Source organism: Pyrgilauda ruficollis, unplaced genomic scaffold, assembly GCF_017590135.1.
Source record: "Pyrgilauda ruficollis isolate IOZ18807 unplaced genomic scaffold, ASM1759013v1 scaffold10, whole genome shotgun sequence".
Classification (NCBI taxonomy): domain Eukaryota; kingdom Metazoa; phylum Chordata; class Aves; order Passeriformes; family Passeridae; genus Pyrgilauda; species Pyrgilauda ruficollis.
In genome coordinates, this window is record NW_024508101.1 from 9,042,633 (window position 1) to 9,059,068 (window position 16,436).

Here is a 16,436-nt window from a genome sequence, read left to right on the forward strand (position 1 = left end):
GCAGGGTGAAATAACACCTTTATTGCTTCCACCCCAGACCAAGTCCTGCTAGCAATGTCGAGGCAAAGAGCCGGGCCAGGCTGTGCCCAGCACCCGCCCCTCTAGCCACCTGTGCGTGGGCAGGGCAGGGAGCCTCCCCATCTCTCAGCTTCTTCCTGCGCCTCCCCAACTCCTCGCTTGGCTGTGGCATCCGAAGGGGCTTCTGTGGGCTCTCCTCTGGAGCAGGTCCCTGTATGGGAATAAAGCTGCCCCTGCTCGGGACAGCATCTCCGCTCCTGGCCACAGATGACAGCTGGAAGCTCGCTCCGGCCCCAGCAGCACACTCCATGACTGAGGCCAGTCCTGCTTGGACTCCCGCAGCCCTTCCTGGGGCACCCATGGGTGCCCCTCCTGCCGCTGCAGTGGGCACATGCTCACCTGAGCCCTGCCTTTTCCTGGCAGAACCCCTGCCCTCACCGGGGGGCTGCGCCCAGCCCTGAACCCCCTGCAGCCATGCCCAGCTCAGGCCCAGCCTGGGCACTCAGGTGCCAGAAGCTGCCCCGGGGGGCTGGGGCGGGGGACTGCCCTCCCTAGCCCCCACCTCCAGCAGCCGATGCAGGAGGCCCCCTGCCCTGCCCCAGCGGCAGCGGCGAGGGGCCGGGGGGCTGCCCCGCAGGGCCCCCAGCAGGCCGGGCAGCTGTCGGGGCAGGCGGTAGGTGGGCAGGGGCCGAAGGGGTCGGGGGACATCGCAGGGGCTGCAGAGCCGGCTGAAGTATGCCAGGACCCACCCGCCGCCGCGGCCCGCCGCCCCCAGCTCCCCGTGCAGGCAGGCCATGGCTGCCCCAAAAATGTCATGGGCATCCCCGGGCGTCCCGTCGGCCATCCCGACCTGCCACCGATGGAAGAGCCGAGCACTGCCGCGGCTCCAGAGGAGGAGGACCGTGCCACGCTGGCGGCCCACATGGCCCCGCTGGGCGTAGAGCCAGGGCAGGGCACCCGCCTGGCCCAAGCCACCCGCTTCCCACAGGTCCAGGCGCACGTCGCAGCCCAGCCCCGAGCGCAGCCGCTCAGCCAGGGCACACACCAGCCCCAGGTGCTCCTCTGAGTCTGGCGAGTACAGCAGCAGCACGGGGCGCCTGCCAGGGACACCTGCAGGGTGGAGGGGACAGCAGTGACAACTCAGCTCCATGTCCTACTGGCATCCCCTGGGATCCAACAGCATCTGCCATCCACCATCCTGGGACCCCCTGCAGCCCAGGAACTGGCACCCCCTGTCACTCCAGCCCCTCTTGCTGTCCCTCCTGCAGCCCCCTTGGGTGCTCCTCACCATCATTTGGCCTCCAGGCACCACGGCAGTTGAGGAGCAGCACAATCACCACCAGTCCCAGTGCCAGCACCAGCCCCAGCAGCCCGAAGTGCCTGTGGGAGACTGGGAGAGGGGCAGTAAAGGGGCTGTCTGCCCATTTCCACTGCCCCCTGAGTCCCCTCCAGGACCCTCTCTCACCATCGGGACAGAGCAGCTGCTTCCGAGCAAAATGCACGTCCGAGCGCCACACCTGGGGAAGGGGCTGGGTAAGAGGGGGACCATGCTGGGTCCCCCATAGCACAGATGATGCACAAGGGTCACCTTACCAGCACGCAGCTGCCCAGGACCTGCACTGGCAGCAGCAGCGCCAACTCGCCCGGAGCAGAGCCCTCTGGCTGCAAAGTACGAGGGCAGGGTCAGTGAGGGTCTGTCCCCACCACGTCCCCCCAGCCCTGCACCACTCACCTGTGTGACAGTGTAGAGCGGGGCCTCGGGTTCACACTGCCCACCCCGGCGCTGGCACAGGGCTGCACTGAAGGCCGCAGGGATGCGGGAGGTGAGGTGCAGGTGCAGCTGGAGCCCCCAGACACTCACTGAGACATTCCAGGCAGTCTCTGCGGCCACCAGAGAGAGAGGGAAGGTTGCAGGATGCCCAACAGGGTGAGGGCTGCAAGGGAACCCAGGGCAGGGCTGTGCTTAGCCTAGGACTGCCACCCCCCACAGGACTCACCTGGATGGTGGGGACACTCCACATGACTGCTGTTCTTGTAGGAGAACTGAGGGGAGGTGGGATCAATAAAGGGCAGGGTGAGCTGCCCACACCCACCACAGCCCCCCAGCCCATTCCGAGATGGTGCCCACCCACCCACAGGGGCTTACTCGGAAGCAGAGCTGGGGGTGCACATCCACCTTGTCCAGTACATACATCTGGAACAAATGGAGAGTGTGTCACAGTTACCATCTCTGACCCACCCACTGCCCTGTAGGGACCCTGGGATCCAGTGGATGCCCCAGTGAGTGACATGGTCCCACATCCTGTGACACCTCAAGACCAGGAGCCCTCACCTGCTCATCCTCACTGGCTGTGGAATTGGGGATGTCGTGACAGGGTGCAGCCTCATCTGCTGCCTCCCTCCAGCAGAGGGTGGCCCGTGGGTGCAGGGGGCAGCTGCCACTCAGCACCATCACCATCTGGTCCTTGCTGCTGGTGCTGTAGTCATGGAAGCGCACCGAGGACCACAGCTCAGAGCCATCTGTGGGGCACCACATCCGTGGGGTGGGGAGACAGCAAGGGACACCCCTGGGACTCAGCTCCCCTCCCCACAGGCACCAGGCACTCACAGGCATCTGGCCGGTCATGGAAGGGGCAGTGTTTGCTCCGTGGGCTGTCGTGGTGGGAGTAGGAGGCCTGGGGAAGCAGAGCATGATGGTCAGAGCAGGATATGTCCCACCCAATGCGAGGGCAAAGGGGCTGTGATGGCTGTAGGGGAGGGCAACCCACCTCAATGCACAGGCAGGGCACCAGGAACTCATAGGGCAGTGAGATGTGGTGGCCTCCTGGCACCAGCACCTGCAACATGGAGGGAGCATCAGCTGGCAGGGATTGTGTCCCCCAGTCTGTGACACGAGTGTCGTGGGGCAGAGCTGTTACCTGCTGGTGGAAGGGCCGGGGCAGCTCCTCACACTCCAGAGCCAGCTGGTGGCACAGCCGCACCAGGAGGGCAGGACCCGCGGGCACCCACACCTCAATGGCCCGCACCTCAGGGACCCAAGCATGGGTAAAGACAGGCCCTGCAGAGCAGGCAGGGGTCAGCTCGTACCGGCGTCCCCCCCAGGAAACCTCCCAAGCCCTTCAGTCTCACCGGGTGGCTCAGCGGTGACCATATGGCTGCAGCTTAGGGCCAAGCCCCGATCTGGGATGGTGCGAAGGGAGACGAGGACTCGCCGCCCGCTCTCTGCCGGGAAGCAGTCGAACTGCACCTGCCACTGTGGGGAGCAGGGGCTCAGTGGGGGGACTCCGGGCCCCGGTGTGCCCGCTCCTCCCCACCGCAGACTCACCGCTGAGCTGCCCAACACCCGGCGTCGCTGCCAAACGTGCAGCCAGCCAGCCCGGTTGGAGCCCAGCTCCAGGAAGGAGAGCTGCAGTCCCCGGACACCGTCGAGCTCTGCGAGAAACCGGCGTGGGGTGCTGACACGGGTGGGGGGACTGAGTGCGTGTCCCCAGCCACGGGGATGCCCGGCCTCGCCACCCCCGCCCGTACCTGAGGCGGGCAGGGCCAGGCGCACCCGCAGGCAGGGCTGGCAGGGCTGCGCGGGCAGGCACAGCCGGGCACGGCTCAGCGACAGGGCGGGCGGCTCCAGCGGCGGCCCGGGGCGGGAAGCGCGGCGGCAGCGGGGGCGGCTCAGCGTCCTGTCGGCTGCAGGGGGAGAGCAGACGGGGCGACCGTGCGCCGGGGGTCCCGCAGGCAGCAGGAGCCCCGGGGACTGGGAGTGCTTGGAAGGGGGAGAGCCCCGGGGAGTCCCGGGGAGGTGTAGTCGGAAGGGAGGTGCCCCGGGCATCCAGAGTCCTGACAAACCGGGAGCCTCGGTGATTCGGAGTCCTCGGAAGCGGGAATCCTTGGGGTTCGGGAGTGCTCGGAAACAGGGAGACCCGGGGATCAGGAGTCTTTGGAAGCGGGGAGCCCCAGGAGCCAGGAAGTTTTGGGGATCGGGAGTCCTCGGAAGCGGGGAGCCCGGTGCCCGGAAACCTGGAGCGCCCCGCCCCCCCATTCTCCGGGACCCAGTAGCCGCGGGCAGGGGATGCCCCACCATCCCGCCGCACCCTGCAGCCGGTATGGCCGGGCAGGAGCAGCCCCGCGCTGACAGCCCTGCCCCGCGCTACTCACCGGTGGCCCGGCACTCCTGCAAGCAAAGAGACGGGGGTGAGCGCGGCGCCGCCCCCCCACACCTTCCCCCGCCACTTCCCTTCCCCGGCGCTCACGAAGTTGGCGGAGACCCGGAGGCGAGTCACGGCGGCCCCGGTCCCGGACGGTAGCAGCAGTAGCAGCAGCAGCAGCGCGGCGGCAGCGGCGAGCAGCACCGGGCGCTCCATGGCCGAGCGCCGCCGCTCCCCGCCCCGCCCCGGGCCGGCGGGAGCGCCGCCGCCGCCGCCGCGCGCGGGCTGGCGCGGCCGGGAGCGGGAGCGCGCGCCGCGGGGTCAGCGGGGGCAGGGGGTATACATGGGGCATACATGGGGCATACATGGGGCATACATGGGGTATACATCGGGTATACATGGGGTGCGTTATGTGCGGGGCGCGGGTCTGTGCCCATGGGTGTGCTGGCACCTGGAGGGGCACACGCGTGGCGGCTGCTGGGAGCCCGCTGGGGACGCCCACGCGTGGGTGCAGAGGGGTTGTGAGGTTGGGTTTTGGGGGGTGTGGGATTGGGGATGAACCTGTGGGGCTGCAGATGTCTGGGCACAGAGGGGCTGGGGAAGCATGAGGGTGCAGAGACACGTGGAGAGGAGGGCGGACGGTGGTGGGTGAGATTTATGGACACGCAAAGTGGGGTGCAGGATGGGTGCTGAGGGAAGTCCCCCCTGTGTCCCCCTGCCCTCTCCATCCCCTGCAGGTGGAGGCGGCTGCTGGGCCCCAAGGAGACGCTGAGGCTGTTGGAGGGCTCCGTGGTGCACCGGGAAGGTACCTACGACAGGGGAGAATGGGGGCAGGGGACACGGTGAGGGAGGTACATCCTGACCAGCCTTCCCCTCGCTAGGAGCCCTGCTGGCACTGAACAAGCCCCCCGGCCTCCCCGTTCTGGGTGAGTACAGGACAGCAATGGAGGGTCTGCAGGCGTGGGGGTGTCTGCATGGGAGGCTCAGCAGGTGCTGAGCTGCCAGCATCTCCCCAGGGCGTTCTGGGGACCTGAGCCTGGATGCGCTGCTGCCGGCACTGAGACGACGCCTGGGCCTCGCTGCTGAGCTCCACGTGGTGAAGGCTCCTGCCAGGTGTGGTAGGAGGGTTCAGGCTGGAGGTCCTGGCATGGAGCTGGGGCTGCCTTTCCCTCTCCAGGTTTCAAGCAGCCATGTCCCACAGGGAGTATTCTGGCCTTGTCCTCCTGTCCAGCTGCTACCACACCACTAAGAAGCTCCAACAGTTCTTCACCAATGCTCGTGTGAGAGGCCAGTACCCTGCCACGTATCGGTGAGTCCTTGGGACCCTGCCATGCTGGCATGGGGGTCCTGTCCCCTTCTCATCACCTTACCCTGCAGTGCCATCACCGTGGGAGTCCCGGCAGAGGTGGAGGGTGAAATCTCCACGGGGCTGTGCTGGCAGCAGCAGGGGGACAGAGGCATGGTAAGGGGGTGACAGTGGGATGGGGGCACAGGGGATACGCCAGGGAGTGCTGAGGGCTGTGCTCTGCAGGTGGTGCCGGTCCCAGCCCCAGGACGCCGCAGCCTGGCCAGGAAGGATGTGAAGAGCACCCTGACACGCTACCGGGTGCTGAGTGCCCTGGGGGGCTGTGCCCTCCTCCAGCTCCAGCCCAGGACGGGTGAGTGGCCCTCCAGCACCTCTGCCACCCCAGGCATGCTTCCTGACCCCTGCAATCTCACCTTCTCCCTGTTCCTCCCCAGCCTTCCCAGAACAGCTCCAGGTGCACCTGGCACTGCTGCTGTGCCCGGCCCTGGGTGACCATAGGCACTCGTCCCGCGTGGGCAGGGTGCTGGGAGTGCCCTTCTTCCTGACCCTCGAGACTGCCCCGCCCCGCACACAGGTACGTGGCCAGGGTGGATGCTGGGTGGGGCATTCAGCACAGCCCTCAGAGATCCCACTGAGCTGCCCTCTCACATTGCAGGTACTGGACGAGGAGTTGCTGTCCCGGTTGGGCCTTTCTCCACAGCAGCTCCATCACCTCCCACTCCACATCCACCTGCAGGAGCTAGTGCTGCCCGAGGGCCCCCTCTGTGCTCCCCCACCACCCTACTTCCTGCACACTCTGCGGTGTCTAGGGCTGCCTGAGGACTAGGAGCCCTAGTGCTGCAGGGGGACACCTACTCCACCCTTCTGCTCTCTGCCACCCCATTAAAATCTCCCCCTGTTGGGGGATCCAACAGGATCCCACTCTGTTGGGTGGCCCAGCACTCAGTTCTTTCCTTGACATACAGATGGTGCATTTCTCCTGGCTGTTCCTCTGGGGGCACCAGCCCTGCCACCACTCTCTGCCTGCCCTGGTTCCAAGTGCTAGAATTCAGCAGTGTCATCACCCACTGCAGCTCTGTCTGGCAGGGGCAACCATAGGCAGGAGCAAAGGCAGCTTTTCCTGCCTGCTCTCTGCCCTGGCAGCCTCAGTTCCCACCCGCAGCCCCATCCCAGGGGCAGTCCTAGCCCTCCCCACAACTCTCACACACAGAAGGGACAGACTCCTTATCACAGAATTATATTAAAGCGCGGGAGGAGCTGAGTACCACGGCACAGCAGTGAGAGCTCTTTGGGATCAGAGGCAGCCAGCGTTGGCTCAGCAAGGACAGGCAGGGAGCTGTCCACTCCTGGGCGTGTCTCAGTGTCCCAAGTCTTCTGCCTCCCATTGGGAGCTGCTGTGTCCTTGTGCTCCAGGCGCGAGGTTCTGGTGCTCTGTGCAGACAGAGGCTGTTGCAGGGTCTTGGCAGGAGGGAAGGAGCGTGCACAACCCGGGGCTAGCCAGGGGTTTCTGGGGGTTCCCCGGGGTGGTGGCATCGGCACCCAATCCAGGGGACAGCCAGTGATCTGGGGCAGGTGACTGAGCCGTGGCAGCCCCTGCCTCCCAGCAGAGGAGCCCCGAGGCTTTGGTGGTGCTGGGGGGTCAGAGCGGGTGGAAGGGCAGTGGCTCTGTTGCTCCAGAGGAGGCAGCTTCTTTGCTGCTGCTCTGGGCTGGGTCCCCTGGGTGGTTCTGCCCCTGGGGGACACAGAGGACTTGAAGGCACTGGGCACCATGGCAGGAGATCGATGCCGTGATCTCCGGGGCACCTGGGTGGTTCTGCCCCTGGGGGACACAGAGGACTTGAAGGCACTGGGCACCATGGTAGGGAATTGATCCCATGCTCGTTTGGCTACATGGGTGGCTCTGGGCTCTGGAGACACGGGGTCATGGAGACTATTGGCCACAGGGATGGGGGGCTTGTCCTGGGCTTCCTCTTGTGCTGACTGGAGGTTCTTCAGGGAACAGCCTTTGACCATCAGCTTCACACGTGCTGACAGAGTCTTGGGCACAGCTGCCTGCAGGAAGACAGCAGGTAGTGGGGGGCTCTTGAGTGTCTGGGGGGGGGTTGTGGCCCCCATCCCCCCAGCCTACCTCCTTGTAGATGAGCTCAAATGCTCCAATGGAGCAGGTGGGGTTGTCCTTGCGGTCGAGCACGAGGCACAGCGTGTCCCGCTGGACATTGGCACAGAGCCTTCTGGTCACTGCTGAAGAGGGGCTCATGGTGGGGCAGGAGTTGATCTCCAGGAGCCAGGGCTGGCAGTCCTCCCCGACAACAAAGTCGGCCCCATAGAGCTCGAAGTTGCCCTTGCGGAAGCGCACCCGGTCCTGGGCACTGCGCAGAGCGTTCAGGATCGCCGCCTTCATGCCGGGCACCAGCACCTTGTGCCAAGCATCTGCCTGCCCCAGCTGCGCCAGGTATTCCTGGAACTGCTTGTTTGACCAGATCTTGTCGGGGGGCACACGGGGGTCCTGGTCTGGTGATGTCTCGTACCACTTCTGGACAGAGACGTTGCAGAGGTGCCTGGCACTGGGGCAGGGAGAGTGGGGCTGGGTCAGGGGCTGCCAGGGTGCTGGGGTGTGGGGAGCCAGGGTAGGCACACTCACCGCTCCAGGTGATGCAGGGAGAAGGGCCGGGAGCAGAAGCGCAGGTAGCAGTCTTGGTAGAACCAGACGGTCAGTGGCTTCCAGTCAGTCACAACAAACCATTGCCGGATGTCGAATTTGGTGCCGAAAATGGTCAGCAGCCGCTCCACGTACTTCTGCACCACCCATCTGCCCACCTGCACCGAGGGTGCTGTGCAGCTCCATGCCAGCTGCAGCATCTCCTCCAGCCGCGTCATGCAGATGATGCCTGGGAAACACAGTCATAGTGGGACCCCTCCTAAATGGGGAGCTTCTGTGTGCTCCCCACTTCCCCCAGCCTTACCCCTGCCTTGGGATTCAGCACCAGGCTTGAGGATCCACACGTTGAGCTTGCCCTCCATGTCAAGCTGGGGCAACTTCTCTGCCAGGCTGTGCAGCAGGTTCTGGCACTCCTTCCGCTGCTGCCTGGTCAGCACCAGCCCTGCCCCCTCACTGTGGGGGGAAGGGGGCCTCAGCAGCAGCCCTGCCGTGGTGCCCCCCGTCCCCCCATCATACTCAGCACTCACTGTGCCACGTGGTAGTATTGCTGCAGGAAGTGGTCCCAATCAATGCATGTCCTGCAGGGGGATGGGGTGTTCCTGTCGATGTCCTCATGGTGCAGAACACCCAGGTGCTGCTTACAGACCTCCAGGGCTTCCTCCACCAGCTCAGGGTACAGGGGGGAGCCTGACCGTGCTGTGGAATGCTTGGGGTGAGAGATGTGACTCCTATGGCAGCTTTGGGGCCAGTGCTTCCCTGTGGCATGGGTGGCTTTGGGTGCCTGGGGATGAGGTTGGGAGCAGAGCACCGATAAGCTGGGCTAGGAGGAGCGTGGGGGGGATCCCAGGCCACAGCCATGGGCAGAGGCTGTGCCTCCAAGCTCAGCCGTCAGTTGTCCCTATCACTGTACTCTCTGCCATCATCCCCAGGCCCAGCTCCATGTACTCACCTTCCCCCCTGGCAGAGTTTGGGACCTGCTCAGTCCTCACTGGCCTGTCCCCAGCCTCCTCCAGGGCCAGTTTGAGCAGGCTGCGTGCTGCTGTCAGGCGGAAGTCCTCTGCAAGAGGGAGGCATCATCCCCAGCCAGTCCTACACAGGACAGTGGAGCAGTGGGAGCACAAGGAGGGACAGGAGGGCAACATCCTTCAGCTCACCAATGAAAGCTTCTCGATCATCTGTGGTCGCCAGCCGGTAGCACCGGGGGAAGAAGGTGTTGGGGTCAGCTTGCTCAATCCACGGCAGGTTTTGTAGGCTGAGGCACAGCCCCTCCTGTTCAGAGGAAGTTGTCAGTCCCTACTGGACCCCATTCCCCTCCCCCAGGGCTCCAGCCTCCCACCTTGGTGGTGAACGCGTCCACCTGGGCATAGTGGTTCAGCATGATATCCTCCTGCAGCAGCTGACGGTCAGTGGCCTCGAGGAAGTTGGTCCAGACGAAGTTTGGCAGCTGGTCCCGTGCCAGGTAGGACTGGCAGAGGGAGGAAGCCAGGGTGGGACACAGAGCCCCCACCCCACCCTCGTCCCCTGTCCAAGGCTGTGCCCATGCCTGGGGCAGTGGCAGAGCTCAGCCCCAGCCCCCTCTGCTAACCATGAGGTCATGGATGCCGTTGGGGTCCTCATCACACTGCTCTTCCTCCTTCTCAGCAGGTAGCCATGGGTAGTGCAGGGGGTCTGGGGTCCCCAGAAAAGGCTGTGCCCCCCCACGTGGGTGCAGCAGCACCTCCCTCTGCCTACCACGGCCATCACCTGGCCCTGTCTGCAGCCGCTGCTTGTTCTGGTCACTGCAGTGCTGCTCCAGCTGCCTGCCCGAGCGGGGCACCTTCCTCTCCACCCAGCCCCGGGCTCGCAGCAGGTGGCGGATGATGGGGTAGGGGCCCTGTACCATGAAGATCTTCTTCTCCTGTGCAGAGACCAGTGGGCTCAGCCTGCCCCAGTCCTGGTTCTTCTGGCTCAACTCTCCTGAGCCAGAAATGCAATAAATGCAAGCAGGTGGCATTGGAGGAGTGTGAAATCAAGTCCCTCACCTTAATGGCCATCTCCACATACAGCTTGGCCTTCTTGAGCTGCTCAAGGTTAAGCAAGCGCTGGCAGCCAACCTGGTGGCTGGTGGTGGTGGCTGCTGAATGCCCTGTGAGGACAGCCCTGTCTGAGCCCACTGTCCCCACGTCCCCAGTCCCACAGGGCAGGCACGGAGAGGTAGAAAGCACTGACCTGCCTGCCTCTGACCTGACCTTCGGGCCCTTGAGAGGGTAGTCTCCGACCTGCTGAGCCTTGTGCCAGTGTCCCAGCTGCACCGCACAGTCCCAGGATGCCCCACTGTACCCCTGTCCCCAGCCTCCTGGGCCGTGGGGTGGCTGAAGTGTACCCTGCTCAAGTGCTGTCCCTGTCTGAGGGGCTGTGTGCCTGCAGTGCTGCTCTCTGGGTCACATTGTCCCATGGCAGCCTGAGGAGAGCTGTGGGTGGCTCTTCCTCCTCTGTGCCAAGCAGGTTGGCCTATTCCCCTGTCCTGCAGGGGACTTAAGTTGGAGTCCAGCAGAGGACATGGCCTCTAAACCCCAGTACCACTCATGTCAGAATGCAGGATGTGGCTCCCCCAACCCCAGCACCACTGTGATGTCACGGCCCCAGCTCCAGCCATGATGGCTCCACTGCACAGAAGGGAACACAAACAGCCCCTATGTGCACAGCCAGCCTCCCCCCACCCAAACCTCACACCCTGCCCGAAATCCTTTTGTGCCCCAGAACCCAAGCCCCTTGCTGCCCCCAGGCCGACTTCAAGTCCTTTCATACTCCCCTGACACCCCCCATGGCCCCTCACATGCCATCAGGGCTGACCCCACTGTTTGCTGCTGCACTGTGCCCCTCCAGTTCCATCCCATGCCCTCCCCCATTCCCTGGTGTGGCCCAGAGCGGCGGGAGGGAGGAGACGGAGGCGGATACAGCAAACAAGACCGTTTAAAAAACAAGACGAGACAGGGGCAGCGGCTGGGGCCGCGCTGCCGCAAGCAGGGGCTGCTCCCGCCCAGCCCGGAGAGGGGCGGGCAGGGCCCGGCCCCGCCCCGCGGTCCTCGAGAAACGGGAGCAGGCACAGGCACAGTGCCCGGTGGGCACAAGCACAGGGGAGCCACGGGGTCCTGCACCACGGCCTAAAACTGGAGAGAAAACACACGGCTGTTAGTCCCTGCTAGCAGCGCCCGAGATCCCTCACCACCCTCCTGGCACCTGGATGGAGGCTGAGCGTGGCCACTGCTCACAGGGATCCGTGCTCAGCTTCTCCCGCTGCCTCCCCAGGCACGGACATCCATCTCAGCACCCACCAAAAGGGTCTCATCCCCTAGGGCTGCTGCTGCCACTGAGCAAGCTCTGGGGGTCTCAAAAGCTGGCTCTTCATGAGCAAAGGGGATACGAGCACCATTGGCATCCTTTCCTCACTGTCCCCAAGAGGTTCCTTGGGCAGGATGTCACCCTGTCCGCACTAATGGGACAGGGTGACTCTAGGCACAACGGCCACACTGGCTTTGACCCCACTCCACTCCCAAAATCAGACATCCTTCCTCCCATTTCTCACGTTCTTCAGGAACTCCTCTGCCACGATGCGGGCCCTCGCATTGACAGAGAGTTTCATCTCACTGATTTCCTTGTCAATCTCCTCCATGAAGTGGATGACAAAGTCCACCAGCTTGTGCTTGTACATCTGCTCCGTGTGGAAGTTTGTGATCAAGAAGCTGATATCATAACCCTGCACAAGAGAGAAGCACCCTAGGGTTTAGCACCCAAACTGCTGGCCTTGCAAGCTCACATCCCAGTCTGCACTGGACACCCCCCAGGGCCAGGAGCAGAGCCAGAAGTCGCTTTGTCCCCTCCCTGTCACCTCACCTCCACGGGCTTCCTGCGCAGAATAAAGAAGTTCTCAGCCCTCATCATCATAAAGCGCATGAATTTGTGACACAGGATCTTCTCGATCTCATCAGCCTGGAGAGAGAAAAGGGAAGTGAGGCTTCCCCACAGGCTGAGCTGCCAGCCCCCTGCCCAAACGCCCCTGACCTGCTTCACGGCGATGCTGACGCGCACGGAGTTAATGGAGCCCTCGATGAGGACCTTCTCCTTCTCGTTCCTGCTGATGATCACCGGCTGCAACAGCAGCTCTTTGCTGCTCCTGCAAACAGAGGGAGGGCAGGAGTGACTCAGAAGGAAGCATTTACTGTGGGAAGCAGGGAAGGGGAGCCGCAGGGATCACAGGCATGTGGGGGCTTTGCTACAGGATCTCATCTCTCTCCGCGTCCCGAAGATGTTCCTCCTGAGGGCAGACGCTCCCTCGGTCCCAAGCCAGATCCCCTTCCTCCTCCCCGCAGCTCCCCGGCTCCCTGCCGGCGCCGGCCGTGCGCCTAAGGGCTGGCGGTGGCCAAGGCACGGCAGGAACGGGCCAGCGGCCCCCAGGGCGGGCAACCAGGGCTCGGCAGGGCTCTCTGCGTGTTCCCTCCCGCCGCCGTACCTGACTTCCACCTCGGGCTTGTTGTGCCGCTCCACCACCTGCGAGGAGAAGTTCTCCAGGCACAGCGCGGCCTGCAGCGTGGCGCGCACCGCGTTCAGGTACGGGCGCAGCGTGGCAGTCTGCGGGGACACGGCGGCAGCGTCAGACCCCCGACCGGAGCCCGGCAGTCGGGTCTCGCCCCCTTCCCCTGCCCCAGCCCCCGACCAGAGCCCGCAGCCCCCGCAGCTCCGCTCACTCCGCCGACCCCGGTTCCGAGCCTCCCCAGCCTCCCCGCTGCCACCGCCCCTCACGGGGCGCCCCCCGCCCTACCATGGTGGCAGCGGCGCTCCGGTCCGGCCAGGCGGAAGTGGCTGTTCACCTCTTCCGGGATGCTCGGCACCTCCCACTGCGGCGGGAGGGAGGGGGGGCGGCGGGAGGCTCCCGCCCTGCGGCCTGGCCCCCCCGCGGCACGGAGCCGGGTGGCGGCGGCGAGACTTCGCGCGGCTCCCCCCCGCGCCGTACCGCGCTTGGTACGGGCCTGTCAGCGCTTCCATATTAGGGAAGGGAGATGGAGGGCGGGCTGGGCCAATGAGCGGCGGCGCGGGGCGCGGAGAGGCCAATGGGCGGCGAGGGGCGGGGCGCCCGCGGGGCCGGAAGGGGCGCCCGGCCCAGACCCGGCCCCGCGGCCTCCGCTGCGCCCCGGGGCCGCCCCCGCGTCGTCCCCGCAGCCCCCGGTGATCTCCCTCCGGTTCCCCTCGGTGATCCCCCCCACCGGGCTCCTCGGTGATTCCCCCCCCGCCTTGTTCCCTCAGCGCCCTGGTGATTCTCCCCACGTTCCTCTCAGCGCCCCGTGATCCCCTACCCCGGCTTCTGCAGAGCCCCGATGCCCCCCGACCCTCCGTAGCCCCTCACTCCGCTCCATCCCCTCCCGGCTTCCCCCGTGTTCCCCTCGGTCCCCCAGAGCCCACTCGGTGCCCGCTCCCCACCGCCATGAGCGAGCTGAAGGACTGCCCGCTGCAGTTCCATGACTTCAAGTCGGTGGACCACGTGAAAGTGTGCCCCCGCTACACGGCCGTGCTGGCCCGCTCGGAGGACGATGGCATCGGCATCGAGGAGCTGGACACACTGCAGCTGGAGCTGGAGACGCTGCTGTCCTCTGCCAGCCGCCGCCTCCGCGTCCTGGAGGCTGAAACACAGGTGCTGGGGCCGCGTTGGGTCAGGGACAGGCTCTCCCTCTGGCTCCTTGCACCAAGGGGCTGCCTCTGGTCTGGCACAGGATCTTACGGGACACCGCTCTCTTCCAGATCCTGACGGACTGGCAGGATAAGAAGGGCGACCGGCGGTTCCTGAAGCTCAGCAAGGACCACGATGTGGGCACATCTGTAAAACATGGGAAGCCCAAGAAGCAGAAGCTGGAGGGCAAAGGGGGCCATGGGACTGGGCCTGGGCCTGGCCGGCCCAAGTCTAAGAACCTGCAGCCCAAGATCCAGGAATATGAGTTCCAGGATGATCCCATTGATGTGCCTCGCATCCCCAAAAATGATGCTCCAAACAGGTGTGTGGGTGTTGGGAAGCATGGAGCACATGGCACAAGGGCTGCCTCTAGCCCGAGAGAAGAGGGGCCACGGGGGAAAGGGGACATGTGTCACCTTCCACGTGCTCCCCTGCAGCTCCCTCTCACAGTTCACCCATTCTTGCAGGTTCTGGGCATCGGTGGAGCCGTACTGTGCCGATCTCACCAACGAGGAGGTCAGAGTCCTGGAGGAGCTGCTCAAGCCGCCAGAGGACGAGGCTGAGCATTACAAGGTGAAAAGCTCCTCAGCCCTTTCCTCTGCCCTCTCTCCCCATCCCCTCTGGCACCTCACAGTGACTGTTCCTGCTTGGGATGCTGCCGTGGCAGTGGTGAGGTGGGAGGCAAGGCAGAGGCTCCAGGAGCTGTGCTGAGCTGTGCTCTTCCAGATTCCACCGCTGGGGAAGCATTACTCCCAGCGCTGGGCACAAGAGGACCTGCTGGAGGAGCAGAAGGATGGAGCCCGGGCAGCAGCTGCTGCTGACAAGAAGAAAGGTGTCCTGGGGCCGCTGACTGAGCTGGACACTAAAGGTGCCCCAATCCCACCCCCGCCTTTGCCCAGAGGTGCTGGGAGTGCTTGTGCCCAGTGGAGCCCAGCCCAAGAAGGGCTGAGGTTGCCGTGCCCCACTGCTCATCTCTGTGTCTTTGGGCTTGCTTTTTTTCCTCTTCTGCTTCCTCCCAGATGTCGATGCTCTCCTGAAGAAGTCAGAAGCCCAGCACGAGCAGCCAGAGGATGGGTGTCCCTTTGGTCCCCTGACACAGCGTCTCCTGCAGGCCCTTGTGGAGGTGAGGGGGGCACGATGCCATGGTGGCCTGGCGCTGTAGGGCATTGCTGCCAAAACCCTGCACTGCAACCCTTCCCTCTTGGTCCCTTCGCCAGGAGAACATCATCTCCCCTGTTGAGGACTCCCCCATCCCTGAGATCACCGGCAAGGACTCGGGAGCTGACGGTGCTGGCACATCTCCCCGCAGCCAGAACAAGCCCTTCAGGTGAGCAGCTGAGGCGGGCCCAGAGCTCAGCACTGCCCGTGGGTGCACCGAGCACGCTGCTGGCTCCCTGCCGCTGTGAGCCACAGGCAGCAAAGGGCGTGTGGTGGGCAGCAGCCACTCTCCACCCTGGCAGTGTCCCCCACACCAAGTCACTGGAGGGGCGGATCAAGGAGGAGCTGGTGGCCCAGGGCCTGCTGGAGTCAGAGGACCGCCCGGCTGAGGACTCGGAGGACGAGGTGCTGGCTGAGTTACGCAAGAGGCAGGCAGAGCTGAAGGCGCTCAGTGCGCACAACCGCACCAAGAAGCACGAGCTGCTGCGGTGAGAGCGAGCGGGCTGGGATGGGTGCGGGCAGGGGGCTGCCTGGCAGGGCCTGACGCCCCCCTGTGCCCCCCAGGCTGGCCAAGGAGGAGCTGCACCGGCAGGAGCTGCGGCAGCGTGTGCGCATGGCTGACAACGAGGTGATGGATGCATTCCGCAAGATCATGGCTGCCCGGCAGAAGAAGCGCACGCCCACCAAGAAGGAGAAGGACCAGGCCTGGAAGACCCTGAAGGAGCGGGAGAGCATCCTCAAGCTGCTGGATGGGTAGCAGGGACCAAGGACCCCCCCAGTCTGTGTGGACCTCACCCGCAGGGGGCTGCCTTGCCTGAGCCCTGCCACCACGGGATGGGACTGGCACAGCCTCCCCCATGCCCTGAGTCTGCTCAGCCTCCCTACTCGGACGGAGGAGCCCAGCTGCTGTCCCCTCCCTGTGTAGGGCTGTCACTGACCCAAGCTGGGCACCCCTGGAGTTGCGGAGGTCCCTCCCTTGAACACCCCCACTTCAGCTGGTGGCTTCCACTCCCGTGTTCCTGCTGCACTCCCCTGTTACTCGGGTGACATCAGCCAGGTCACTGCAGGGGCCAGACGTGGCGGCTGTGATTCCTGCGGTCCCCTGTCCCTCTCTGTGATGCGGGGCAGGGGGAGATCCCAGCCCCGCGGGTGGACTGGGGGGAGTGGGGAGGGGAAGCGGCTGGACGGGTGAGGGGCCTGGTGGGTGGGTGGTCGAGCTCTCCGTGTACCGGTGGTTTCTATTGCCGCGAGCACCGGCAATAAAGGCAGCCGTGTGCAGGTGATGGTGTGCAGGTGATGGCGTGCGGGTGACACTGGGGGACAGCCCTGCCCGGCTATGGGGGTGGGTCCTGCTGGTGCTGGGTTTGGTCTGGAGAGGGGGGCGAGGAGTGGCGGGGCCGGGTCTGTCCTGCAGCTCCACTCGTGTCTACCCAAGGAATGCCCTCGCATCCC

The 16,436-nt window shown here is 65.0% G+C and overlaps 5 protein-coding genes across 10 annotated transcripts; 2 read left to right on the forward strand and 3 right to left on the reverse strand.

The window, feature by feature from the left end:
* Positions 1–11: 11 nt before the first annotated feature.
* IL17RE (interleukin 17 receptor E) lies at positions 12–4,410 on the reverse strand. Of its 4 annotated transcripts, XM_041461190.1 has the most exons (16): positions 4,266–4,410; positions 4,171–4,186; positions 3,547–3,702; positions 3,344–3,450; positions 3,148–3,271; positions 2,937–3,076; positions 2,787–2,855; positions 2,627–2,693; positions 2,351–2,538; positions 2,165–2,212; positions 2,016–2,061; positions 1,751–1,899; positions 1,612–1,680; positions 1,484–1,535; positions 1,307–1,408; positions 12–1,128 (listed from the first exon to the last, which is right to left on the reverse strand). In XM_041461190.1, the coding sequence occupies exons 1-16, from the start codon at positions 4,374–4,376 to the stop codon at positions 521–523; spliced, it is 2,052 nt and encodes a 683-aa protein (XP_041317124.1). In that variant the 5' UTR covers positions 4,377–4,410; the 3' UTR covers positions 12–520. The 4 variants fall into 4 exon arrangements, with proteins under 4 accessions (XP_041317124.1, XP_041317106.1, XP_041317114.1 ...); XM_041461172.1 differs by having other exon boundaries at positions 1,307–1,535; XM_041461180.1 differs by lacking the exon at positions 3,547–3,702 and having other exon boundaries at positions 4,266–4,409.
* A 34-nt stretch (positions 4,411–4,444) lies between these two features.
* Positions 4,445–6,379, forward strand: RPUSD3 (RNA pseudouridine synthase D3; the record flags this gene model as incomplete). The annotated part of the gene is made up of 9 exons (XM_041462401.1): positions 4,445–4,497; positions 4,898–4,965; positions 5,042–5,086; positions 5,177–5,273; positions 5,362–5,469; positions 5,538–5,622; positions 5,692–5,818; positions 5,901–6,040; positions 6,122–6,379. Coding segments are annotated over 9 exons (894 nt in total), but the record flags the coding sequence as incomplete, so codon positions are not given.
* A 308-nt stretch (positions 6,380–6,687) lies between these two features.
* On the reverse strand, positions 6,688–10,942 carry LOC121350098 (tubulin monoglycylase TTLL3-like). Of its 3 annotated transcripts, XM_041461152.1 has the most exons (10): positions 10,147–10,942; positions 9,711–10,022; positions 9,462–9,590; positions 9,280–9,394; positions 9,075–9,182; positions 8,653–8,821; positions 8,430–8,578; positions 8,108–8,354; positions 7,595–8,030; positions 6,688–7,518 (listed from the first exon to the last, which is right to left on the reverse strand). In XM_041461152.1, the coding sequence occupies exons 1-10, from the start codon at positions 10,156–10,158 to the stop codon at positions 6,694–6,696; spliced, it is 2,502 nt and encodes an 833-aa protein (XP_041317086.1). In that variant the 5' UTR covers positions 10,159–10,942; the 3' UTR covers positions 6,688–6,693. The 3 variants fall into 3 exon arrangements, with proteins under 3 accessions (XP_041317086.1, XP_041317078.1, XP_041317070.1); XM_041461144.1 differs by having other exon boundaries at positions 9,483–9,590; positions 9,711–10,942; XM_041461136.1 differs by having other exon boundaries at positions 9,711–10,942.
* A 117-nt stretch (positions 10,943–11,059) lies between these two features.
* On the reverse strand, positions 11,060–13,080 carry ARPC4 (actin related protein 2/3 complex subunit 4). The gene is made up of 6 exons (XM_041461202.1): positions 12,924–13,080; positions 12,615–12,733; positions 12,167–12,278; positions 11,999–12,094; positions 11,691–11,861; positions 11,060–11,274 (listed from the first exon to the last, which is right to left on the reverse strand). Exons 1-6 carry the CDS (start codon positions 12,924–12,926, stop codon positions 11,269–11,271), a joined length of 507 nt encoding a protein of 168 aa, XP_041317136.1. The 5' UTR covers positions 12,927–13,080; the 3' UTR covers positions 11,060–11,268.
* A 153-nt stretch (positions 13,081–13,233) lies between these two features.
* On the forward strand, positions 13,234–16,267 carry TADA3 (transcriptional adaptor 3). Its single transcript, XM_041462106.1, has 8 exons — positions 13,234–13,790; positions 13,898–14,148; positions 14,294–14,399; positions 14,553–14,694; positions 14,846–14,949; positions 15,044–15,153; positions 15,287–15,472; positions 15,549–16,267. Exons 1-8 carry the CDS (start codon positions 13,584–13,586, stop codon positions 15,739–15,741), a joined length of 1,299 nt encoding a protein of 432 aa, XP_041318040.1. The 5' UTR covers positions 13,234–13,583; the 3' UTR covers positions 15,742–16,267.
* The last annotated feature ends 169 nt before the right edge of the window (positions 16,268–16,436 follow it).

Bases quoted from the DNA above. Each gene is read 5' to 3' on its own strand.
- IL17RE (XM_041461163.1), bottom strand. From the start codon at position 4,096: ATGGTGGGGCATCCCCTGCCCGCGGCTACTGGGTCCCGGAGAATGGGG. The intron at 3,272-3,343 runs GTGAGTCTGCGG...TGCTCCCCACAG, and splicing joins GGGTGTTGGGCAGCTCAGCG to TGGCAGGTGCAGTTCGACTG. The intron at 1,681-1,750 runs GTGAGTGGTGCA...CGTACTTTGCAG, and splicing joins CGCTCTACACTGTCACACAG to CCAGAGGGCTCTGCTCCGGG.
- LOC121350098 (XM_041461136.1), bottom strand. From the start codon at position 10,118: ATGCCACCTGCTTGCATTTATTGCATTTCTGGCTCAGGAGAGTTGAGC. The intron at 9,591-9,710 runs GTTAGCAGAGGG...TCCCTCTGCCAG, and splicing joins ACGGCATCCATGACCTCATG to TCCTACCTGGCACGGGACCA. The intron at 9,395-9,461 runs GTGGGAGGCTGG...TCCTCTGAACAG, and splicing joins TGGACGCGTTCACCACCAAG to GAGGGGCTGTGCCTCAGCCT.
- ARPC4 (XM_041461202.1), bottom strand. The intron at 12,279-12,614 runs GTACGGCGGCGG...CTCTGTTTGCAG, and splicing joins AAGCCCGAGGTGGAAGTCAG to GAGCAGCAAAGAGCTGCTGT. The intron at 11,862-11,998 runs GTGAGGTGACAG...TCTCTTGTGCAG, and splicing joins TGCGCAGGAAGCCCGTGGAG to GGTTATGATATCAGCTTCTT.
- TADA3 (XM_041462106.1), top strand. From the start codon at position 13,584: ATGAGCGAGCTGAAGGACTGCCCGCTGCAGTTCCATGACTTCAAGTCG. The intron at 14,400-14,552 runs GTGAAAAGCTCC...GTGCTCTTCCAG, and splicing joins ACGAGGCTGAGCATTACAAG to ATTCCACCGCTGGGGAAGCA. The intron at 14,950-15,043 runs GTGAGGGGGGCA...TCCCTTCGCCAG, and splicing joins TCCTGCAGGCCCTTGTGGAG to GAGAACATCATCTCCCCTGT.